Here is an 18,603-nt window from a genome sequence, read left to right as displayed (position 1 = left end):
CGGCGGGTCCCTCTGGAAGGGCGGGGCGAGTGCTGGGGGTGTGGCCTGCGGCGGGGCGTCGGGGAGGGCGGGGCGAGTGCTGGGGGTGTGGCCTGCGGCGGGGAGGGCGGGGCGAGTGCTGGGGGTGTGGCCTGCGGCGGGTGCCTCTGGAAGGGCGGGGCGAGTGCTGGGGGTGTGGCCTGCGGCGGGGCGTCGGGGAAAGGCGGGGTCTCGGCCGGCGCTGACGCAGCCATGGCGGAGGCGGCTTTGGAAGCCGCGCGGAGCGAGTTACGAGAATTCCCGGCCGCTGCGAGGGGTGAGTGGCTCTCCCACAGGCTGCGGCGATTTCCGAACACGGGAGGGGCCCTGGGATGCCGCTGACACCGGGGGCTCGGAACCTCGTGTGTGCGACTGCCCCGAGGCCCCGCTCGGGTTGCTCTTCTGTGGCAACCTGCTTCCCTTCTCCCGTGTTCGCGCGCTCCCGCGGCTTCCTGGGTGATTCTGTTCACGTTATTCCCAAGGCCCGGTGCCGTCTTGACCGTGGTCGCGGCGAAGCCCTGTGTTTCCTACAGTCTTGAGCAGCTTGCTGTTGCCCTTGTTGAAAGCTCATGGAAGGCACACAGGTGGTGGTCGGATTCCTCCCCCACGTGCGCCGCCTCCGACCTCAACTCCCTTGTCGCACTTTGGGAGGATTGCAGGCTGACCAGATGGTCCCTGGCTCTTCCCCTGCTTGGTTTTTATTCCTTTTCTTTCTTTCTCTCTTCCCTCCTTCCTTCTTTTTTCTATTTGTAAATGATTTCTTACCACTGAACAGCAACACAGGCTCATGTGTATGTGATGGGTATGTAATATACAATGGTACGCAATGTAAATGAAGCAAGGTTCTCCCCCAGCCCCAGTTTGCATTCTTACAGAAAGATTGTTTATATCCGTGCACACACGACTTTTTACCCTTTTTTTGTACAAATAGTAGCCTGCTAAACACACTCTTCTGCACCGTGTATCTTGGAGATCATTTCACATTCCTCTACCTCAGTCTTTTTCACGTCTGTGTGCTAGTGCTGTATTCACTTAGTCATTTAGGTCATGTCCAATCCGTTGTTTTCAATAATGCTGCAACGAATACTTTGAGGATTGATTTAACAAATACTTATTCAGCATCTCTGTGTGCCAGGCTCTGTTCAGTGTGTTTGAGATACATCACTGAACAAAACAAATCTGTCTTTTACAGTGTATGTCCTGTTACATTCTAAGTGAGAAGGTGGACAATTAACCACAGGTGTACTGAATGAGTACAATGTAGAGTAGAAGAAGTAGGTTAGAAGGTAAGTGCAGGCAAAGCCCTCTGTGGGAGTGTGCCTGATGTGTTTAGGAAACAGTGAAGAAGCCAGTCTGCAGGAGCAGCGTTTTCTACACATGTGTGAGTATGTTTGTTGGTTAAATTCTTTATATTTTTTGAGACAGGGTCTTACTGTGTCACACAGGCTGGAGTGCAGTGGCACAATCATAGCTCGCTGCACCTCGACCTCCCAGGTTCAAGAGATCCTCCTGCTTCAGCACCTGGGAGTAGCTGAGACTACAGGCATGCGCCACCACGCCTGGCTAATTTTTCTGAATTTTAGTAGAGACAAGGCTGGTCTCAGATTCCTCAAACAATCCTTCCACCTCAGCATTCCAAAGTTTTGGAACGCCATGGAACACATAAGCCACTGCTCCCTGCCTTGTTAAATTCTTAGCAGAGTTATGGGGTCAAAGCAATTGTTTGGATCCCTTTTGAAATTTTCTCACTTGGAAGCCCCAGGAGAGGAAAGCAGCCATTCTCTAAAGGAAATGGTGAGCAAGTAAAACAAATCCCTAATTGCAGAAGTCCAAAGGGTGAAAAAATGGCAGTTTCCATGCATTTTCAGAATCCCAGGCTGTGTGCAGGACTCACGCCTGTAATCCTAGCACTTCAGGAGACCAAGGTGGGAGGCATCTCTTAAGGCCAGGAGTTCAAGACCAGCGTGGGCAACATAGTGAGACACCATCGTGTGGTGGCATGTGCCTGTAGTCCCACCTCCTGAGGCAAGAGGATTGTTTGAGTCCAGTAGTTTTGATGACAGTGGCGGGCAGTTTGAAGCAGATGCTGTCATCATGCTGGCTGCAGTGGGGAGGCACAAGTCGGGCAGCAGAAGCAGCTCTGGGAGCAGCAGTGGTGGTAGTGAGTCCCCTGTTCCCTGCATCCCCGAGGCAGCCGACTGCACCACCCCCACCCTCACATGGCTGGGCAGGACCTGCTCCTAAGCCCAAACCCTCTGCTGCAGCCTGAACCTCGCTCCCTGCCACATCCCAGAAGCCTGCGAGCACCCTGCCAAAGGTGCAACTGGGACTTGTAGGGACTTGTACTTGTGAGTACAAAAATACTCACACATGTGCACAAAGACCCTGCTCCTGCCAACTGGCTTCTTCACTGTTTCCGGAACACAGGACTACTAGGCTCATTTGTTTGGGGTGGTCAGAGCTGCCATGCCATATGCACCTTGCCCGCCACCGCTGTGGGGAAAATGCGAAGAGGAGAGGCAGCTGGGGCCACATGTTCCACAGAGCTGGCGGGAACTGGGGACAATGGGAGCCCCACCCCTTCCAAGTTGGTAGAGTGGGAGCTCCCTAGGCGCAATTACAGCCACCCAAGCCAGGACTGCAACTCAGGCACCCCTGTGCTCTTGGGAGCCAGGAGCAGGCAGGAGCCCCACCCTCCTAGATGCAGCTGCAGCCTCCCAAGCTGCAGCTGTGGACCCAGGCATGTCTGCACTTTTGGGGACTCAGGAAGGCCCCTTCCTGCTGCCGCAGGCTTGGAAGTGCCTGATCCTGCTGTCTGGCTTCTCCCCACTGTCAGCACCTGATCAGATCATGGAGCAAAGTTGAGGCCGAGCCTGGGTGCTATTGCAGTGCTGACACACCAGCCCCCTGCCTCCTTGGCCCCCTCTGGCCTTTGGGTGCCAACGAGCATGGGAGGGAGGCCAAGAGGGGCTGAGGGCAGCTCAGTGCTGGCCTGCAGGCACCCCTTGGCACAAACAGCTTGGGTGCCGTGAATGGTGGCAAGAGGCAGACAGGTTCCTGGGTGGAAGGTGGCGGGTCCCGGTGAAGCCCGACCTTCAAGCCAGGGAAGGCCTGAAGCCTGGGGGCTGGGCTGCCGGTTCCATGGACCGGAATGGGAACTTTTGGTGCTTTTTCCGGCCCACCCGTGGCTGCCCATGGACCAATAGGCATGTACGTCCTCCCCTGTGAGACCCATAAAAAGCCCCTGACTCAGCCAGACCAGAAGAGACGATGGGACGACCAGCTGCGGGGAGCAGCTGCCCACTGTGGGTCTCCTCTGAGCTATTCTGTGGCTCAGTAAAGCTCCTCTTTGTCTTGTTTACCCTCTGCTTGTCTGTGTGTACCTCATTCTTCCTGGATGCAGGACAAGAATTGGGACCTGCTGAGTGGCAGGGCGAAAAGAGCTGTAACATGAAGAGGGCTGAACCATGCGTCTTGCTCGCCACATTGTGGGTGACCAGAAGGAAAGAAGAGCTGCGGCCCTTTGGGGAGTCCAGACCCAGGAGCTCCCCAAGCTGGGGTTCTGACACCCTCTTTAGGGCTCTGCGGTTCCTGGTATCTGCAAGCTTCCAGGCACCACCACCATGCTTCCCAGTGTCAGCTGTGGAAGCTGCTTATGGTACACCTGGTCTAGCTGCAGCCTTGCAGGAAACCAGCACCTGTGTTGGCACCTGAAGCTGCCTGCCCCACCGCAGCCCACCTGCCTAGCTGTGCGCAGTGGCCAAACCCCACACTCATTTTTTTTTTTTTTTTTTTTGAGATAAAGTCTTGCTCTGTCACCCAGGCTGGAGTGCAGTGGCACGATGATAGCTCATTGCAGCCTCTACCTCTTGGACTCAAGTGATCCTCTGGCTTCAGCCTCTAGCATAGCTAGGAGTATAGGTGCATGCCACCATGTCCAGTTAATTTTTAATTTTTTTGTAGAGATGGGGTCTCCCTACGTTGCCAAGGCTGGTCTTGACCTCCTGGCCTCAGCAATCCTCCTGCCTCTGCCTCCCAAAGTGCTGGGATTACAGACATGAGCCACCACATCTAGCCCTAAAATATATAGCATGTCAGATGGTGATGAATGCTAACGAGAAAAAATACGGAAAGGGATATAAAGATTTGCGGCAGGGGGACAGATTATAAATTTAGAAAGTATAGTCGGAGAAGGAAGTCTTATCAATGTGATATTTGAGTGAGGACCCAAAGGAGGTAGCTGGAATGTGGATGCCAGCGGAGGAGAGGAGACGGTGGGTTTGAGAGACATAGGAGACAGAATCAACAGGACTCAGAGCCAACCAGTAGGATGACGGGAGTGAAGGAGAAAGCTGAGTCAAAAAGATTTTGATTAGGGGTGACACAGGGCCACTGTAGACCCCTGTGCAGGCGGCACACCACGCAGCCTGCCGAAGTGTACGTGGTGGCCCTGGGTGTCTGGAGATGGTGATGCTGTTCAGCAGGACCCAAACCATAGCTGAGCCCTTCCTTTTCCTCCATTGGTGTCATCTGGTAGTTTGTCTTCCCGGGTAAGAAGGTTGTAAATTTCTTAAGATGATGATTGTGTCATCCCTGATAGCCCCAGATTAGCCAAGCCAAGTGCTGAGCACATTCCTGGTGCTCAGTAAATGTCACTGTTAAAGGGGGCTTCCCAGAGCCACACAACACCCAGAATAGCCCGTGGCCATGGGGCCTCAGCCTTACTCATTCTGGAGCTCCCAATGCCACTTCCATGGTGGCCTTTCCTGGTAGATGCTAGGAGGCTGGCCTCTCCAGGGTGGGAAGGCATAGGGTCCACTGTGCAGACACAGCCCCACAGGGGATTTGGCTTATGGGCTGGGTAGCAGCCTCTGGCCCCGTGGACGGTCAGGGCCCATGCTGGTGTGTGTGCGTGATGCTTTCTGCTTTCATTTTTCACTCCTCATCTTTCTATTACTGGTTGTCCAGGGTCCTTTGGTCACCAACGAGCATTTCCCAGTGACACAGCGCGGCCTTTCCAGGGAGGGCATCTCTTGGGCAGGGACTGGGTGCTGCAGACATCAGCCCTTCCATCCCCTGTCTTCTTCTTTCTCTCAGAGCTCTGTGTGCCTCTTGCTGTGCCCTACCTGGACAAACCCCCAACTCCGCTCCACTTCTACCGTGACTGGGTCTGCCCCAACAGGCCGTGCATCATCCGCAACGCTCTGCAGCACTGGCCGGCCCTCCAGAAGTGGTCCCTCCCCTATTTCAGGTGGGAGCTGCCCTGGGGTCAGGTGTGAGCAGTGATTACTGGCATCTGGGCATGGGCTGAGTGTCCATTCCTCTAGAACCACAGTGGGCTCCACAGAGGTGAGTGTGGCCGTGACCCCAGATGGTTACGCGGATGCCGTGAGAGGGGATCGCTTCATGATGCCAGCTGAGCGCCACCTGCCCCTGAGCTTCGTGCTGGATGTGCTGGAGGGCCGGGCCCAGCACCCTGGAGTCCTCTATGTGCAGAAGCAGTGCTCCAACCTGCCCACCGAGCTGCCCCAGCTGCTGCCTGATCTGGAATCCCATGTGCCCTGGGCCTCCGAAGCCCTGGGTGAGTGGAGGTGGGGTGGTCCTGGCCCTGGACAGGGAAGATATGGGTAGGAGGGGGGTCAGCCTGTTTGCTCTTAGGTGATGACCTGGCCTATGGGCTTGGTCCTGTCAGCATCTGGTGCAGCTCACTAAATACATTCCCAGGCCTTGACTTAATCATAGATGAACTGCCAAAGATTGTTGTCCTTCCTTCTGCCCCAGGGAGGGAGGACCCCTTCCCCAAGATTTCCCAACCTCTGCCTCTTCTCCCTGACCCCTTTCTTGGGATTCTTCTGTGCTCAGACAGGTTTTGGCTCTGGCATCACTGGATGGCAGCTTTCCCCAGCCTGGCCTTCCTAACTTGCTCTCTGCCTTCTGCCCTGCAGGAAAGATGCCCGATGCTGTGAACTTCTGGCTGGGGGAGGTGGCTGCGGTGACTTCTCGTAGGTGTAAGGGGAATACAAAGGTGGGGAAGGAGCAGGTTGGGGCAGAGGGAGGGAAGACGAGGCCAGGAGTGGAGGGATGGCCCTGGGTGGAGGTTGGGCTGTTCTCTAAGATTTCTTTTGGCTTCTAGGACTCGGGCACCACAGAGGGTTTCCCCTGACAGCTGAGGTCGGGGAATGGACCCATGGCATTGGGGGCAGGTGCATTGTTTCTTCTAGACCCAAAGAAACCTCCCTGAAGGCCCGCTGGGCCAGGGGGTAAGTGTAGGAGAACTTCCCCTCTTGTTGAAGAGGAGTCCAGGGCCTGGTGAGCATCAGGTCCCTGGTAGGCAGAGTTCCAGAATGCCCATCAGAGCCCCTGGCATCTCCAGCCCACTGGCTCTGTGCGTGCTTCTCTTTTGTCATAGGCCGTCTTGGGGTGCGGGGCTCTCAGCATGATGATTTGCCTCCTCCCGTGCCCCTGCCCTCCATACCCTGCCCCCGGGCCTTCTTTCTGTTGGCAGTGCACAAGGACCACTATGAGAACCTCTACTGCGTGGTCTCAGGAGAGAAGCATTTCCTGTTCCATCCGCCCAGCGACTGGCCCTTCATCCCCTATGGTAGGGGATGTGGCCTGCAGGGAGGGGCTGGGGAACAGCTGGCCCAAGGGGGAGGGAGGCAGCAAGAGCCTGGGAGGCCAGTTCCCAGGCCTGAGGTGTGGCTGTGGCATCCCCAGTGCACCAGGGCCCCTGATCCCCTTGCCCCTGCCCAGGGCTGGCTGGGGTGGAGGAGGGTCTGGCAAGTTCCAGGCTGTTTGCAATTCCCCCACACCCTTCTCCCTTGGGCTCCAGAGCTGTACACGCCGGCAACCTACCAGCTAACTGAAGAGGGCACCTTTAAGGTGGTGGATGAAGAGGCCATGGAGAAGGTGTCTGTCCTGTTCTTGGGCTCTAGGGAGGGAGAAGGGCAGAAGCCTGGCTCTGAAGAGCAGGCACAAAAGATCTGGGGAGAGGTGGCACCTTGCTCTGAAAAGTCCCTGAGTCTGAGGCCTTTCAGTGCTGAGCCAAGCAGGGCCTGTGGTGTTGACCTTTGGAAGGGACAGAACCTGAAGTCCTGGGGGGTCTGGGGGGCTGCTCCCTGGCATCTGATGTGTTCCCAGGTGCCCTGGATCCCACTGGACCCCTTGGCGCCAGACCTAGCACGGTACCCTAGTTACAGTCAGGCCCAGGCCCTTCGCTGCACGGTGCGGGCTGGTGAGATGCTCTATCTGCCGGCTCTGTGGTTCCACCACGTCCAGCAGTCCCAGGGCTGCATCGCAGGTGAGGAGTTGTCCAGGCCGCCTGGGGACAGGCCCTGCCAAGGTCCAGCAGGGCCTCTGGGGGGAGGCTTGGGAGGCTCTGGGTCAGAAGAGGGATCTTCATGCTCAGATCCCCGTTCTTCCCACAGTGAATTTCTGGTATGACATGGAATACGACCTCAAGTATAGTTACTTCCAGCTGCTCGACTCCCTCACCAAGGCTTCAGGCCTTGACTGATGGAGCACTGGTGAACACGACCAAGCACGCCTCGGGGGACGGGGCCAGCCCCTCCCTGGCCAGGTCAGTTCTCGAGAGAGCCTGGAGTGTGCATGCTGGCTGCTGGCCCCAGGTCCAGCATGGCTTGAGATCAGCTTTGGAGGATCTTGGAATGTGGTCATAAGGACTCAAGGTGCCAGGCAGGTCTGGGTGAGGGTTCTCAGGAAGTTGCCACACAGGTGAGCAGAGCGGGGATCAGGTGCAGCGGCACCTCTCCCAAGCACTGTGATGTTGGGCGAGTCACTGCGTCTTGGGCATTGGTGTCCTGTCAGTAAAGAGATAATAATGGCTGTACCTTGCGGGGCTGTTGTGGGCTTGGAGATGATGTCTATGAGGACCAGCATGGAGCTGGCACACAGGACATGTGGAATAAAAGGTAGCTGTGAGTCGTATGTCTTTTTTTTTTATTTTTAAGATGGGGTCTCGCTCTGTCACCCAGGCTGGAGTGCAGTGGTGTGATGTCAGCTCACTGCAAGCTCCGCCTCCCAGGTTCACACTATTCTGCCTCAGCCTCCCAAGTAGCTGGGACTACAGGTGCGTGCCACCACGCCCGGCTAATTTTTTTGTATTTTTAGGAGAGACGGGGTTTCACCGTGTTAGCCAGTATGGTCTTGATCTCCTGACCTCGTGATCCACCTGCCTCGGCCTCCCAAAAGTGCTGGGATTACAGGTGTGAGCCGCTGCGCCTGGCTTATGAGTCGTATGTTCTGATCCTCCCTCTTGAAGTTGCCTTCTGTGGTCTAAGGAGGGCCTGAAGGTTCAGGTAAAAACTTCAGGGTGACCTTCACTGGGGGTGAGGGCTGGATCCCAGCCTGGGCCCAAAGAGCCGTCCGCTGCCCAAGTCCCGCTGTCCATGAGAGCCACTGCAGCCCCTCCCTGGGACAAGCAAGCAGACCTGAGTCTTGTAGCTCTCTGGTCCGGACCTCTTTGGCCCAGGACCTTGAGAGCTATTCCTAGCTCTCCTCTGGTTACTGTCCTCCCCCAGTTCAGGGGCAGCAGGTGGGACCTGGTGCCCTGGGGATAACCCCTGTTTCTCCCATAACAGGCACAGGCAGGAAGGGACGGAAGCCCCCGCCTCTCCTAGGGCTGTCCCTCTGAGGAAAGAGTTGGTTTCCACACGCTGACCCCCCAACAAACCATGCCCTGGAGGCAGAAGAACCCCCTGCCCCTGAGTGCCAACCCACAGGCCTCATCCCTGGCCACTCAGCCCCTAGCTTTGAAGGGCTGTTTTATGTGACAGCCACTCCCCTGCCTGTCGTGAGGGGGCCCGGGTGTTCATCTCAGATTGATGGAGCCCTGCCATCAAGACTGGGCATTCCTGTCCAACAGGTGCCAGAGTTGCGAAAGGCCTGTGACAGGGAACTCCACTCTTCCCTTGGCTGCTGTTCTGGGACTCACCCCTGCTTTCCTTCTGCTCAGCCCCTGGCAGCAAGCTCTCCAGGCTGGGATTGCAGGGCTGGGTGGGGCAGGCCCAGCTGGTAAAGGCTGGCGAGTGCCACAGAGGTATCAGGAGCTCTAGTATAGGCTTAGGGTGCCTCATTTCCTGGACAGGTGGCTGGTTCAGGAGTGGGTGTGGAGCTTAGGTGGAGCAGAGACGGCGGATAGGAGGGACTTGGGACCAATTGGGACATCACATCCCTGGCTCTGGGTTAGAAAGCTGACAGTCCTTGATCCTGTGGCCACTGCCCCATCATTCCTGCTCCTGAGGACTCAGTCTCATGGCTGTGGTAAGGCCTGGCAGGGCCCTGGGTCCCTACTGGGACCCCTGGTCTCTACCTGGGGCCTAGTTAATATGTTTCTTATGGGAGCTGTGGTCTTCTCCAGGGGTAGGGAGGGGAGTTTATTGACCACAAGACCAGGGTAGTGGGCAGAAGCCAGGGGAGAAGGAGGCTTGGGGATGAGGGATCCGTCCTGAGTGTTTTCTGTCCTGGGAACGGGCTCCTGGCAGAGCTCCCTGGCACCATAGATTTGGGCCCTGGAGACTCAGAGGCTCCCAGCTGCCGCCCTGAGGCCCTGGAAGCAAGTGGCTCCTCCATGCTCCTCTGACTCAGTTGCCTGGAGTGTGAGGGCCCTGGGCTGACCCTGGTGGATGAGGCCCTCCAGCACTGCCCTGGACCTGGTTGCTCCCTGGACTTGACCTGTTAGGGTCCTTGCGGAGGCAGGTGGAAGGCCGAAAGGAAGCAGTTGGCACAGGCTTCCCTGGTCCCGGTGCGCCTGCCAGGCTGCATTCCCAGAACCAGGGGCATGGGTTTGGAGGGAGCTACCAGGGGACCATCTTCAGCCTGACCTGGCAGGACCTGGAGGACATGACAGCCTGTGAGGGGTCTGAGCTAGGAGCCGCCTCCCCTGCCCAGGAGAGAGCCCATTTCCAGGATGCTCTTCTGACCAGGGTGGAGGGAGGGTACGAGAGCAGCTCAGCCTGGGGCCCAAGGCCCTGATGTGCTACTTCCCCTCCCTCGATAGCTTATGTCCCCTGCCACCCAAGACCAGCCGGAAAGCTGCTTAGCTGGGGTGTGGGCTGGGGATGTGGGGTGGAGAGCCTAAAGGATACTAGCCCGAGAAGGTGGAAGCAGGTCTGTGTGAGGCATAAATATGGAGCCAGCCTGCCCGGGCTCCAACCCCAATTGTGGACCTCAGGCAAGTGACTGCTTCTCTGTGCCTCAGTTTCCTTGTGGAGTGGGCCATCGTAAATAGTATCTGTGCATAAGATGGTTGTGCGATAAATGAGTTAATGTATGCAAAGCCCTTGGCCCAGAGCCGGCGCAGAGCATCGTGTAAGTGCTGGCAGGCGTCGTGATGGAGATATCATGTCTCCTCTTGTTGATTCAGGATTCTGATGAGATGGAGGATGGGCCTGGGGTTCAGGATTAGGCCTTGAGGCACTGCTCCAGCCTCCTTTGTGGCCCCTGTCACCCTTGGCTTCATCAGCCCGTAGCAGGTCTCCCCTCTCCCACCTCTGCAGGCAGAGGTGTCCAGGACCTGCCTGCTCACGGTTCGTGTCCTGCAGGCCCATCACCTACCCTCTAAGGACCTAGGTGAGTGCGCACCGCCCTGGCCCCTGTGCCGGGCTGAGGGAGGAGGAGGGTGCTGAGGAGGAGGGTGCTGTGGCTGGATTTGGTGGAGGCGGGTGGGCCGGTGGGCAGGGCCTAGAGGAGGGAGCTGAGAGGAGCTTCTGGGTGGAAGGTGGCAGCTGGGGCTCTGCCTCTGGCCCCCACTTCCCCTCCCCCTCCCCCTCAGTCTTAACCCACATGGGGCTCTAGGTGATGGAAGGAAGTGGGTCTGGGCGGCTGGGAAGGGCTCTTGTCCACTGCTGGGCACTTGTTCCTTCCTGTAGTGACCCCCTCTGACTGCTACGTGGCTCTCTGGCTGCCCATGGCCTGCAGCCACAGGCTCCAGACACGCACGGTCAAGAACAGCAGTAGCCCTGTCTGGAACCAGAGCTTTCACTTCAGGATCCACAGGCAGCTCAAGGTGGGCCGGGCATCAGCGCTGACTCTACCCACATCCTCGCCAGCCACTGCCGCTGCCCTGCTCACCTTTCTGTCCCCTCCCTCCTGCAGCCCTGTCACTCGTTTCCCCTCCAGAATGTCATGGAACTGAAAGTCTTTGACCAGGACCTGGTGACCGGAGATGACCCTGTGTTGTCAGTACTGTTTGATGCGGGGACTCTGCGGGCTGGGGAGTTCTGGCGTGAGAGCTTCTCACTGAGCCCTCAGGCAAGGCGGTGTTTCCACAGCAGCCCTAGCTGGTGTCTGGGTTGAAATCTCCACGCGCACACATGCACACACACGCATGTCTCTCATACTCACTGACATATGTGCACTCCTTCTGACCCTTTCTAACTTACTTCTGGCTCTCTTCCCAGGGTGAGGGGCGCCTGGAAGTTGAATTTCACCTGCAGAGTCTGTGAGTCAGGGGCCTGGGGCAGTTTGGGTGGGAGTGACTTGTGGGAAGGACAGCACTAGTGCCTGGGGGATGCCCAGGTCTCTGTGGGGTGGGAACCTGGACTCCTGCTAAGGGGGCTCTGGGGGCTCTTTCCAGGGCTGACCGTGGCGAGTGGCTCGTCAGCAATGGCATTCTGGTGGTGAGTGTGCCAGTGCTCTGGGAGGTGGTCTGGGGTCCCCGGGACTCCCTCATGCCAGCGACTTGAGGTACAGGCCCACCGCTGCCTCAGCCTGGGGACCCTGGGATTTCAGTTTGTTAAGGGAATACAATCTCAAGGGCCCAGGTAATGAAGTGCAGACCAGCAGCAGCCAGGGTGCTGCGAGGGTGGGGTCCCTGAATGGGGGGTGGGGTTAGTGTCTGAGGGGCTGTCTTCATGACTCAGGCCCGGGAGCTCTCCTGCTTGCACGTTCAACTGGAGGAGACAGGAGACCAGAAGTGTGAGTCCCCAACCCACTGGGACAGCCCCTGGCTCTCAGCTCTTGTCTTCCCCCTTTAAGCATTGGACAATTCTCCCTGGGGCCTGAGCTTTCCCCTTAGGCCTTCTCGGGGGACCGTGGTGGGGGATCCATCTCCACCAGATCATTTCAGCGGGGAGAGGGAGGTGCCCTCCAGGCCACGCAGCAAGATGGGTTCTGTGGGCAGAGATACCGTCCCCAGCCTCTCTGCTCTGGTTCCTGTTTCCAGCCTCAGAGCACAGAGTTCAGCTTGTGGTTCCTGGGTCCTGTGAGGGTTCGCAGGAGGCCTCTGTGGGCACTGGCACCTTCCGCTTCCACTGCCCAGCCTGCTGGGAGCAGGAGCTGTGTATTCACCTGCAGGTAGTGTGCCTCGCTCCCTCGAGGTGGGGCCCCCAGAACTTCCTCCCTCCCTCTGCACCTCCTCCCAGTCTGACCTCTGCTCCACCTGGCAGAGTGGGCACCCTGGCAGCATGTGTAGGCCCATGCTGGCCTCCCCTTCCCGTCCCTCCCATACCTCTATGGCTGCCGGCGGGAGTTTGGTGAGGTCTTTGCTAGGAGTGGAAGCGTAAAGATTCTTAGGTCTCCATTCTTTGTCCCCTGCAGGATGCCCCCGAGGAGCAACTAAAGGTGCCACTGAGTTCCCTGCCCTCTGGTCAAGTGGTGAGGCTTGTCTTCCCCACGTCCCAGGTACTGGCCTCCCAGGGAAGGAAGCAAGGTGCCTGGATGGGGCTGGTACCCAGGCCACAAAGGGAGGGGCCTGCTTCCTGCTTCTCCGTGGGTCACACCCTGAGCAGGTGCTGGGACCAGGCTCTTTGGGGAGTGTCCTCTGAGCATCCCTGCTTCAGGCCTGGCGCCTGTGGAGACAGTGGCGGGGCGGGGGTGGTGCGCCGGGGATCAGGGTAAGAGGACCAGAGCTGGGTGGAGGTGGCCGACCTTTTGTGACTGGGGCCTTCACGGTTTTCAGGAGCCCCTGATGAGAGAGGAGCTGAAAAAAGAAGCAGGGTGAGAGGCCTGGCTGGGGGCTGGGCAAGGCCCTGGAAAACAACCAGGGTGCGGGGCTGGAGGAGGCCTGGAGGAGTGAGGGGGAGAAACAGCCGCCCCTCATCCTCATGCTCTCTGAAGGGGCTCAGGCTTGCGCTCGGTGGGGCACGAAGTACTGGGTGGAGTACTGGGAGGAGTCTTAGCACCTATGGTCAGAGGGGTGAGTGACCGGCCCAGTGCCAGGCACCCGGGGAGCACTTGATAAATGTTTGGCTGGAAAACGCAGGGAGGCGAGGATGGAAAATGGTAACATGGTTTGGGGCGCAGAGAGGGCAGGAAAACCAAGGGAGAGAAGAGGGGAAATTGCGCCCTTTTGGGTGGAAGCTGTTATGGCTGGACCTTAAATGATTCGTAGAGTTGTCGCCCACCCTGGCCCTCTGTCTTGAGAGAGTGGCTTCTCACCTCACAGACACAGGATTATTGGTCCTTTTCTGCCCCGCCCCCTGCCCTTTTTTTTTTTTTTGAGATGGAGTCTCTCTCTGTCGCCCAGGCTGGAGTGCAATGGCGCGATCTTGGCTCACTGCAACCTCCGCCTCTGGGGTTCAAGCGATTCTCCTGCCTCAGCCTCCCGAGTAGCTGGGATTACAGGTGCCCACCACCACACCCAACTAATTTTTGTATTTTTAGTGGAGACGGGGTTTCCCCACATTGGCCAGGCTGGTCCTGGCCTCAAGTTATATGCCTGCCTCAGCCTCCCAAAGTGCTTTGAACTCCGTGGGTAAGGGACAGAACGCGAGACTTGGAGGGGGGGATCTATGGTATGGGGCCTGCCTGGGGGCCTGTCTGCACCTGGGAACCCCAAGCAGCCTCTTTCGGCCACGGCATTCTGGGTCCTGCCAGTCTGCTTTGCTGCATTCCCAAGCATGTCCACATGGACACACTCTCCCCAGGTGTCAAACTTCAGTCTTGTGACACAGGAGTGGCATTGAGGGTTGGGGAGAAGAGGGAGAGCAGTAGGTATTACAGGTGAGGCAGACCCAGCTTTCCATTCTCTGGGGAGGGTTGAGAGCTGTCTCACAGTCTCTTCCTTCCCCGGCCAGACTGAGGGAGCTGGCCATGCGACTCGGCTTCGGGCCCTGTGCAGAGGAGCAGGCCTTCCTGAGCAGGAGGAAGCAGGTGGTGGCCGCGGCCTTGAGGCAGGCCCTGCAGCTGGACGGAGACCTGCAGGAGGATGAGGTTTGGGGGCTGGGCTGGATGGGGTGTCCCCGGGCTTGCTTGGGCCTAGCTCCTGGTGCTGAACACTGGAGCTGCTTGTCCCTGATCTAGACCAGAGCTCGTAGCTGCCTGTCCCCACCCTGCTTCCTCTCACCTGGTGTTAGCAGGGACTTGGTACAGGCAGAGTGTTGCTTGAGGCACCTGGAGCCTGCATGGGAGCTACCTCATAGGGCTGGCTTTCCTACTCTGTTTCTTGGTTCTCAGCCTAGCCTGTCTGAGGAGGGAGACAGATATCTGGTATGAGGCCTGTTGGCCCAGGGTGCTTCAGGAGGTTCATATTAGCCTGGGCCATCTCCTGGGGGAGTGATGGCAATTTGGGAAAATTTTGAGGCGGGCCCTGGGGCTTCCAGAAAGTGAGCATCAGGCTCGGGGGCTGAGGGCAAGGAGATGAGGCTCAGAACTTGCCTGGGCCATTTTTTCCTGGAGCCCTTAGGACTGGAGGAGGTGGGCACTCAAAAGGCTGTTTCTGGCCCCCAGGGCTGACTCAGAACTGGTCCCAAGACCTGTGATCAGGCCTTAGCTGTGGGCTGGGTGGCCACTTGACCTGCTACCTCTTCTTCCTGTGACTTGGCCTTCCCCATCCCTAGGGCCTCTACAGGCCTGGCTCTCTTCTTTTCCAGATCCCAGTGGTAGCTATTATGGCCACTGGTGGTGGGATCCGGGCAATGACTTCCCTGTATGGGCAGCTGGCTGGCCTGAAGGAGCTGGGCCTCTTGGATTGCGTCTCCTACATCACCGGGGCCTCGGGCTCCACCTGGTGAGCTGGGGGCAGGCTGATGCTGGACCCTGTGTGGCAGGGGGTACTGGTGCCAGGGTTCTCCTAGGCCTCTGAGAAAACTAGAAGGGCTGGGAGAATGAATGTGCCAGGGAGAAACGTGCTCAAGGGGACCCTGGGAAGGTCCCTGCCAGGCCATTGTCCTAGAAAGCCCGGGGCACGCGGGGTCTAGATGGGGTCCTTCAGTGACAGCCCTCTGGCTTTGGCTTTTCCCAGGGCCTTGGCCAACCTTTCTGAGGACCCAGAGTGGTCTCAGAAGGACCTGGCAGGGCCCACTGAGTTGCTGAAGACCCAGGTGACCAAGAACAAGCTGGGTGTGCTGGCCCTCAGCCAGCTGCAGCGGTACCGGCAGGAGCTGGCCGAGCGTGCCCGCTTGGGCTACCCAAGCTGCTTCACCAACCTGTGGGCCCTCATCAACGAGGCGCTGCTGCATGATGAGGTGCGGGGGCTGCGGCCTGGGGGCAGAGCCAGGGCAAGGGCTGTAGCTGGGGCTCGGTGCTGGACAGCAGGGTGGGAAAGGCCCTGGGCACCCAGGCCACTGTGGGTTTAGGTTCTATGCATCTTTCCCCAGCCCCATGATCACAAGCTCTCAGATCAACGGGAGGCCCTGAGTCATGGCCAGAACCCTCTGCCCATCTACTGTGCCCTCAACACCAAAGGGCAGAGCCTGACCACTTTGGAATTTGGGGGTGAGTGGCCCAAGAGCTGAGACCTGTGCCCTTGCAGTTGGTGGAATAAGGGGAGACGGGGCCTGTGTGCAGATTGTAGATGTCACACCCACCTCTCCTGAGCCAGGTCCCATGCTTTCTGGAGACCGACACCCTACCGGGGTCCCTCAGCCCTTTGGGAAGGAGGCAGGGGCCTTAGGTCCTATGCACAAAGCCCAGGCCACAAGGCCTGGGCCTCCTGGTCCTCAGCTGCCCTAAAGCAAAACCCTGGGTCGGGGTGGGGGTGTGGGTGCCTGAGGGCTCTGCACCACGAGGCTGAGGGGTGGGCTCCTCACAGAGTGGTGCGAGTTCTCTCCCTATGAGGTCGGCTTCCCCAAGTACGGGGCCTTCATCCCCTCTGAGCTCTTTGGCTCTGAGTTCTTTATGGGGCAGCTGATGAAGAGGCTTCCTGACTCCCGCATCTGCTGCTTAGAAGGTGAGGGGCACTGGCAGGCCGGGGAAGCTGGGCCGAGCAGGGAAAATGGGTCCTGGGTGAGAGGGCAGCCTCGGTCAGAAGAGTTTCCTGGGCCAGGACTGGCCATGGGGAAGGGTAGGGTTGGGACAAGAGTCGGGGGCCCTCTTCCCTCACGGCCGCTCTTTCAGGTATCTGGAGCAACCTGTATGCAGCCAACCTCCAGGAGAGCTCATACTGGGCCTCAGAGCCCAGCCAGTTCTGGGACCACTGGGTCAGGAACCAGGCCAACCTGGGTAAGTGCTCCGGCCCCTTCATAAGGGTGCCAAGGGGCAGCCAGCTGGGGCTGCACCAGGGGGCAGGGGGTTCACACCTCTTCCCCTCCAGGGTCACCACCAAGGTGGGGATAAAGGTGCAGGAGTCCCCATTTCCCCACCTTGCCTGTGTAGACAAGGAGCAGGTCCCCCTTCTGAAGATAGAAGTACCACCCTCAACAGCCGGCAGGATAGCTGAGTTTTTCACCGATCTTCTGACGTGGCGTCCACTGGCCCAGGCCACACATAATTTCCTGCGTGGCCTCCATTTCCACAAAGACTACTTCCAGCATCCTCACTTCTCTACATGGAAAGGTACCTGCTTCTCTCCAAAGTCCTCCTGTGGCCACCTGAGCCTTGAGTCCCCAGTCCAGATACCCCTCACGGTCCACTCCCATTCTCCTGCTTTGAGCTTGATTCCCTGGACTACTTGGAACAGGGGTCTTTTTCTCCTTGTCTTGGGGACCCAGGACCCACCTGCAGGGCTGTTGGGGGTGTTGGTTCAGCAGGAGAGCAGGGACCAGAGGCCAGAGTCTCTCCTTCCAGCAGGAATCTGGTACCCTTGGTGTCTCTGACAATTGCTGCTCTCCCCAACCTTCCAGCTACCACTCTGGATGGGCTCCCCAACCAGCTGACACCCTCAGAGCCCCACCTGTGCCTGCTGGATGTTGGCTACCTCATCAATACCAGCTGCCTGCCCCTCCTGCAGCCCACTCGGGACGTGGACCTCATCCTGTCATTGGACTACAACCTCCACGGAGCCTTCCAGGTTGGGAAGGGTGGGCAGCCCACCAGGGAGGCGGTGGGTGGCCCCTGTCCCCTGAAGAGAGGGGCTTTGGAGTCCAGTGTCTGGTTCAGCTTCCTTTAGGAGCTGTGACTGGGACACTGGAATCTTAATTTGCCACCAGAGCAGCTCATTCTTTTCCAGAAGTTGGGAAGCTGGCGAGGTGCTCCTGGTATCTTGTAGCTGGGTCCCCTTTACTGACCTGCGAGGTGTGGTCCTGGGCCTCTGGGCCCACCTGCTGAGTCTGCTTTGGCTCCCAGTGTCAGAACTGGAATGCTGGGAGTAACCCGGCTCCGTCTAGCCCCAGAGGAGCTGCCACCGAGGCCTGTCAGGTGTGGAGAGTTTTTTCCAACGACTGGCTTCATAGGCCCCACTGGAGAGCGTTTTGGCATTTGAGCCCCAGGTCCTGTGCATCTTACGTCAGCCCCAGTGTTGAGGATGCCAGGGGCCCTGTCCCTCTGAAGCCCCTTCTGCCTGCCCTGCAGCAGTTGCAGCTCCTGGGCTGGTTCTGCCAGGAGCAGGGGATCCCGTTCCCACCCATCTCGCCCAGCCCCAAAGAACAGCTCCAGCCTCGGGAGTGCCACACCTTCTCCGACCCCACCTGCCCCGGAGCCCCTGCGGTGCTGCACTTTCCTCTGGTCAGCGACTCCTTCCGGGAGTACTTGGCCCCTGGTGAGCTGCTGTTCACCTCCCCATCCTGCTGCCCCGGTCCCCCACACCTCCTCCGTCCCCTGTGCCTCTCCAAACCCGTCTTCCCCACAACGTGTTCCCCATGCCAGGCTGCACTCTCTCCACAGGGGTCCGGCGGACACCCGAGGAGGCGGCAGCTGGGGAGGTGAACCTGTCTTCATCGGACTATCCCTACCACTACACGAAGGTGACCTACAGCCAGGAGGACGTGGACAAGCTCCTGCACCTGACACATTACAATGTCTGCAACAACCAGGAGCAGCTGCTGGAGGCTCTGCGCCAGGCAGTGCAGCGGAGGCGGCAGCGCAGGCCCCACTGATGGCCAGGGCCCCTGCCACCCCTAACTAACTCTCATTCATTCCCTGGCTGCTGAGTTGCAGATGGGAACTGTCATCACGCAGTGCTTCAGAGCCTCGGGCTCAGGTGGCACTGTCCCAGGGTCCAGGCTGAGGGCTGGGAGCTCCCTTGTGCCTCAGCAGTTTGCAGTGGGGTAAGGACGCCAAGCCCATTTGTGTAATCACCCAAAACCCCCCGGCCTGTTTGTTTTCCCTTCTGCGCTACCTTGAGTAGTTGGAGCACTTGATACGTTACAGACTCATACAAATGTGAGGCGCTGAGACCATCTGTTATTACTGCTGAGAAGGGCCATGTCATTCTAGGCTCTTGGCTGTACATGGCAAGGGCTGGTACAG

The 18,603-nt window shown here is 58.4% G+C and overlaps 2 protein-coding genes across 6 annotated transcripts; both read left to right on the top strand.

Moving 5' to 3' along the window:
- Positions 1–167: 167 nt before the first annotated feature.
- On the top strand, positions 168–8,285 carry LOC117977851 (bifunctional peptidase and (3S)-lysyl hydroxylase JMJD7-like). Of its 3 annotated transcripts, XR_008626589.1 has the most exons (9): positions 168–295; positions 5,116–5,269; positions 5,346–5,599; positions 5,964–6,020; positions 6,524–6,619; positions 6,851–6,927; positions 7,159–7,318; positions 7,446–7,597; positions 8,149–8,285. XR_008626589.1 is itself a non-coding variant. In XM_055117366.1 (8 exons), exons 1-8 carry the CDS (start codon positions 232–234, stop codon positions 7,532–7,534), a joined length of 951 nt encoding a protein of 316 aa, XP_054973341.1. In that variant the 5' UTR covers positions 168–231; the 3' UTR covers positions 7,535–7,965. The 3 variants fall into 3 exon arrangements, 2 of the variants coding, with proteins under 2 accessions (XP_054973341.1, XP_034806721.2); XM_055117366.1 differs by lacking the exon at positions 8,149–8,285 and having other exon boundaries at positions 7,446–7,965; XM_034950830.2 differs by lacking the exon at positions 8,149–8,285 and having other exon boundaries at positions 5,964–6,026; positions 7,446–7,965.
- On the top strand, positions 8,270–18,526 carry LOC117977805 (cytosolic phospholipase A2 beta-like). Of its 3 annotated transcripts, none has more exons than XM_063593838.1 (20): positions 8,270–8,336; positions 10,536–10,608; positions 10,908–11,044; positions 11,134–11,289; positions 11,439–11,479; positions 11,615–11,657; positions 11,901–11,955; positions 12,203–12,333; positions 12,577–12,660; positions 12,938–12,975; positions 14,055–14,190; positions 14,850–14,986; positions 15,221–15,443; positions 15,576–15,693; positions 16,010–16,147; positions 16,315–16,419; positions 16,573–16,752; positions 17,040–17,206; positions 17,707–17,893; positions 18,019–18,526. In XM_063593838.1, exons 3-20 carry the CDS (start codon positions 10,946–10,948, stop codon positions 18,228–18,230), a joined length of 2,250 nt encoding a protein of 749 aa, XP_063449908.1. In that variant the 5' UTR covers positions 8,270–8,336; positions 10,536–10,608; positions 10,908–10,945; the 3' UTR covers positions 18,231–18,526. The 3 variants fall into 3 exon arrangements, with proteins under 3 accessions (XP_063449908.1, XP_063449907.1, XP_063449906.1); XM_063593837.1 differs by lacking the exon at positions 8,270–8,336 and adding an exon at positions 9,165–9,300 and having other exon boundaries at positions 11,158–11,289; XM_063593836.1 differs by lacking the exon at positions 8,270–8,336 and adding an exon at positions 9,165–9,300.
- Positions 18,527–18,603: the final 77 nt, after the last annotated feature.

This window comes from Pan paniscus, chromosome 11 (genome assembly GCF_029289425.2).
Source record: "Pan paniscus chromosome 11, NHGRI_mPanPan1-v2.0_pri, whole genome shotgun sequence".
In the NCBI taxonomy this organism is placed as follows: Eukaryota; Metazoa; Chordata; class Mammalia; order Primates; family Hominidae; genus Pan; species Pan paniscus.
Note: the sequence above shows the minus strand (reverse complement) of the source record. Positions and strands in the feature narration are given on the sequence as shown.

Coding starts and splice junctions, on each gene's coding strand:
- LOC117977851 (XM_034950830.2), top strand. CDS start 232: ATGGCGGAGGCGGCTTTGGAAGCCGCGCGGAGCGAGTTACGAGAATTC. Junction 6,928..7,158: donor ATGAAGAGGCCATGGAGAAG/GTGTCTGTCCTG, acceptor ATGTGTTCCCAG/GTGCCCTGGATCCCACTGGA. Junction 7,319..7,445: donor GTCCCAGGGCTGCATCGCAG/GTGAGGAGTTGT, acceptor TTCTTCCCACAG/TGAATTTCTGGTATGACATG.
- LOC117977805 (XM_063593836.1), top strand. Junction 16,420..16,572: donor CAGGAACCAGGCCAACCTGG/GTAAGTGCTCCG, acceptor TTGCCTGTGTAG/ACAAGGAGCAGGTCCCCCTT. Junction 17,894..18,018: donor CCGGGAGTACTTGGCCCCTG/GTGAGCTGCTGT, acceptor CTCTCTCCACAG/GGGTCCGGCGGACACCCGAG.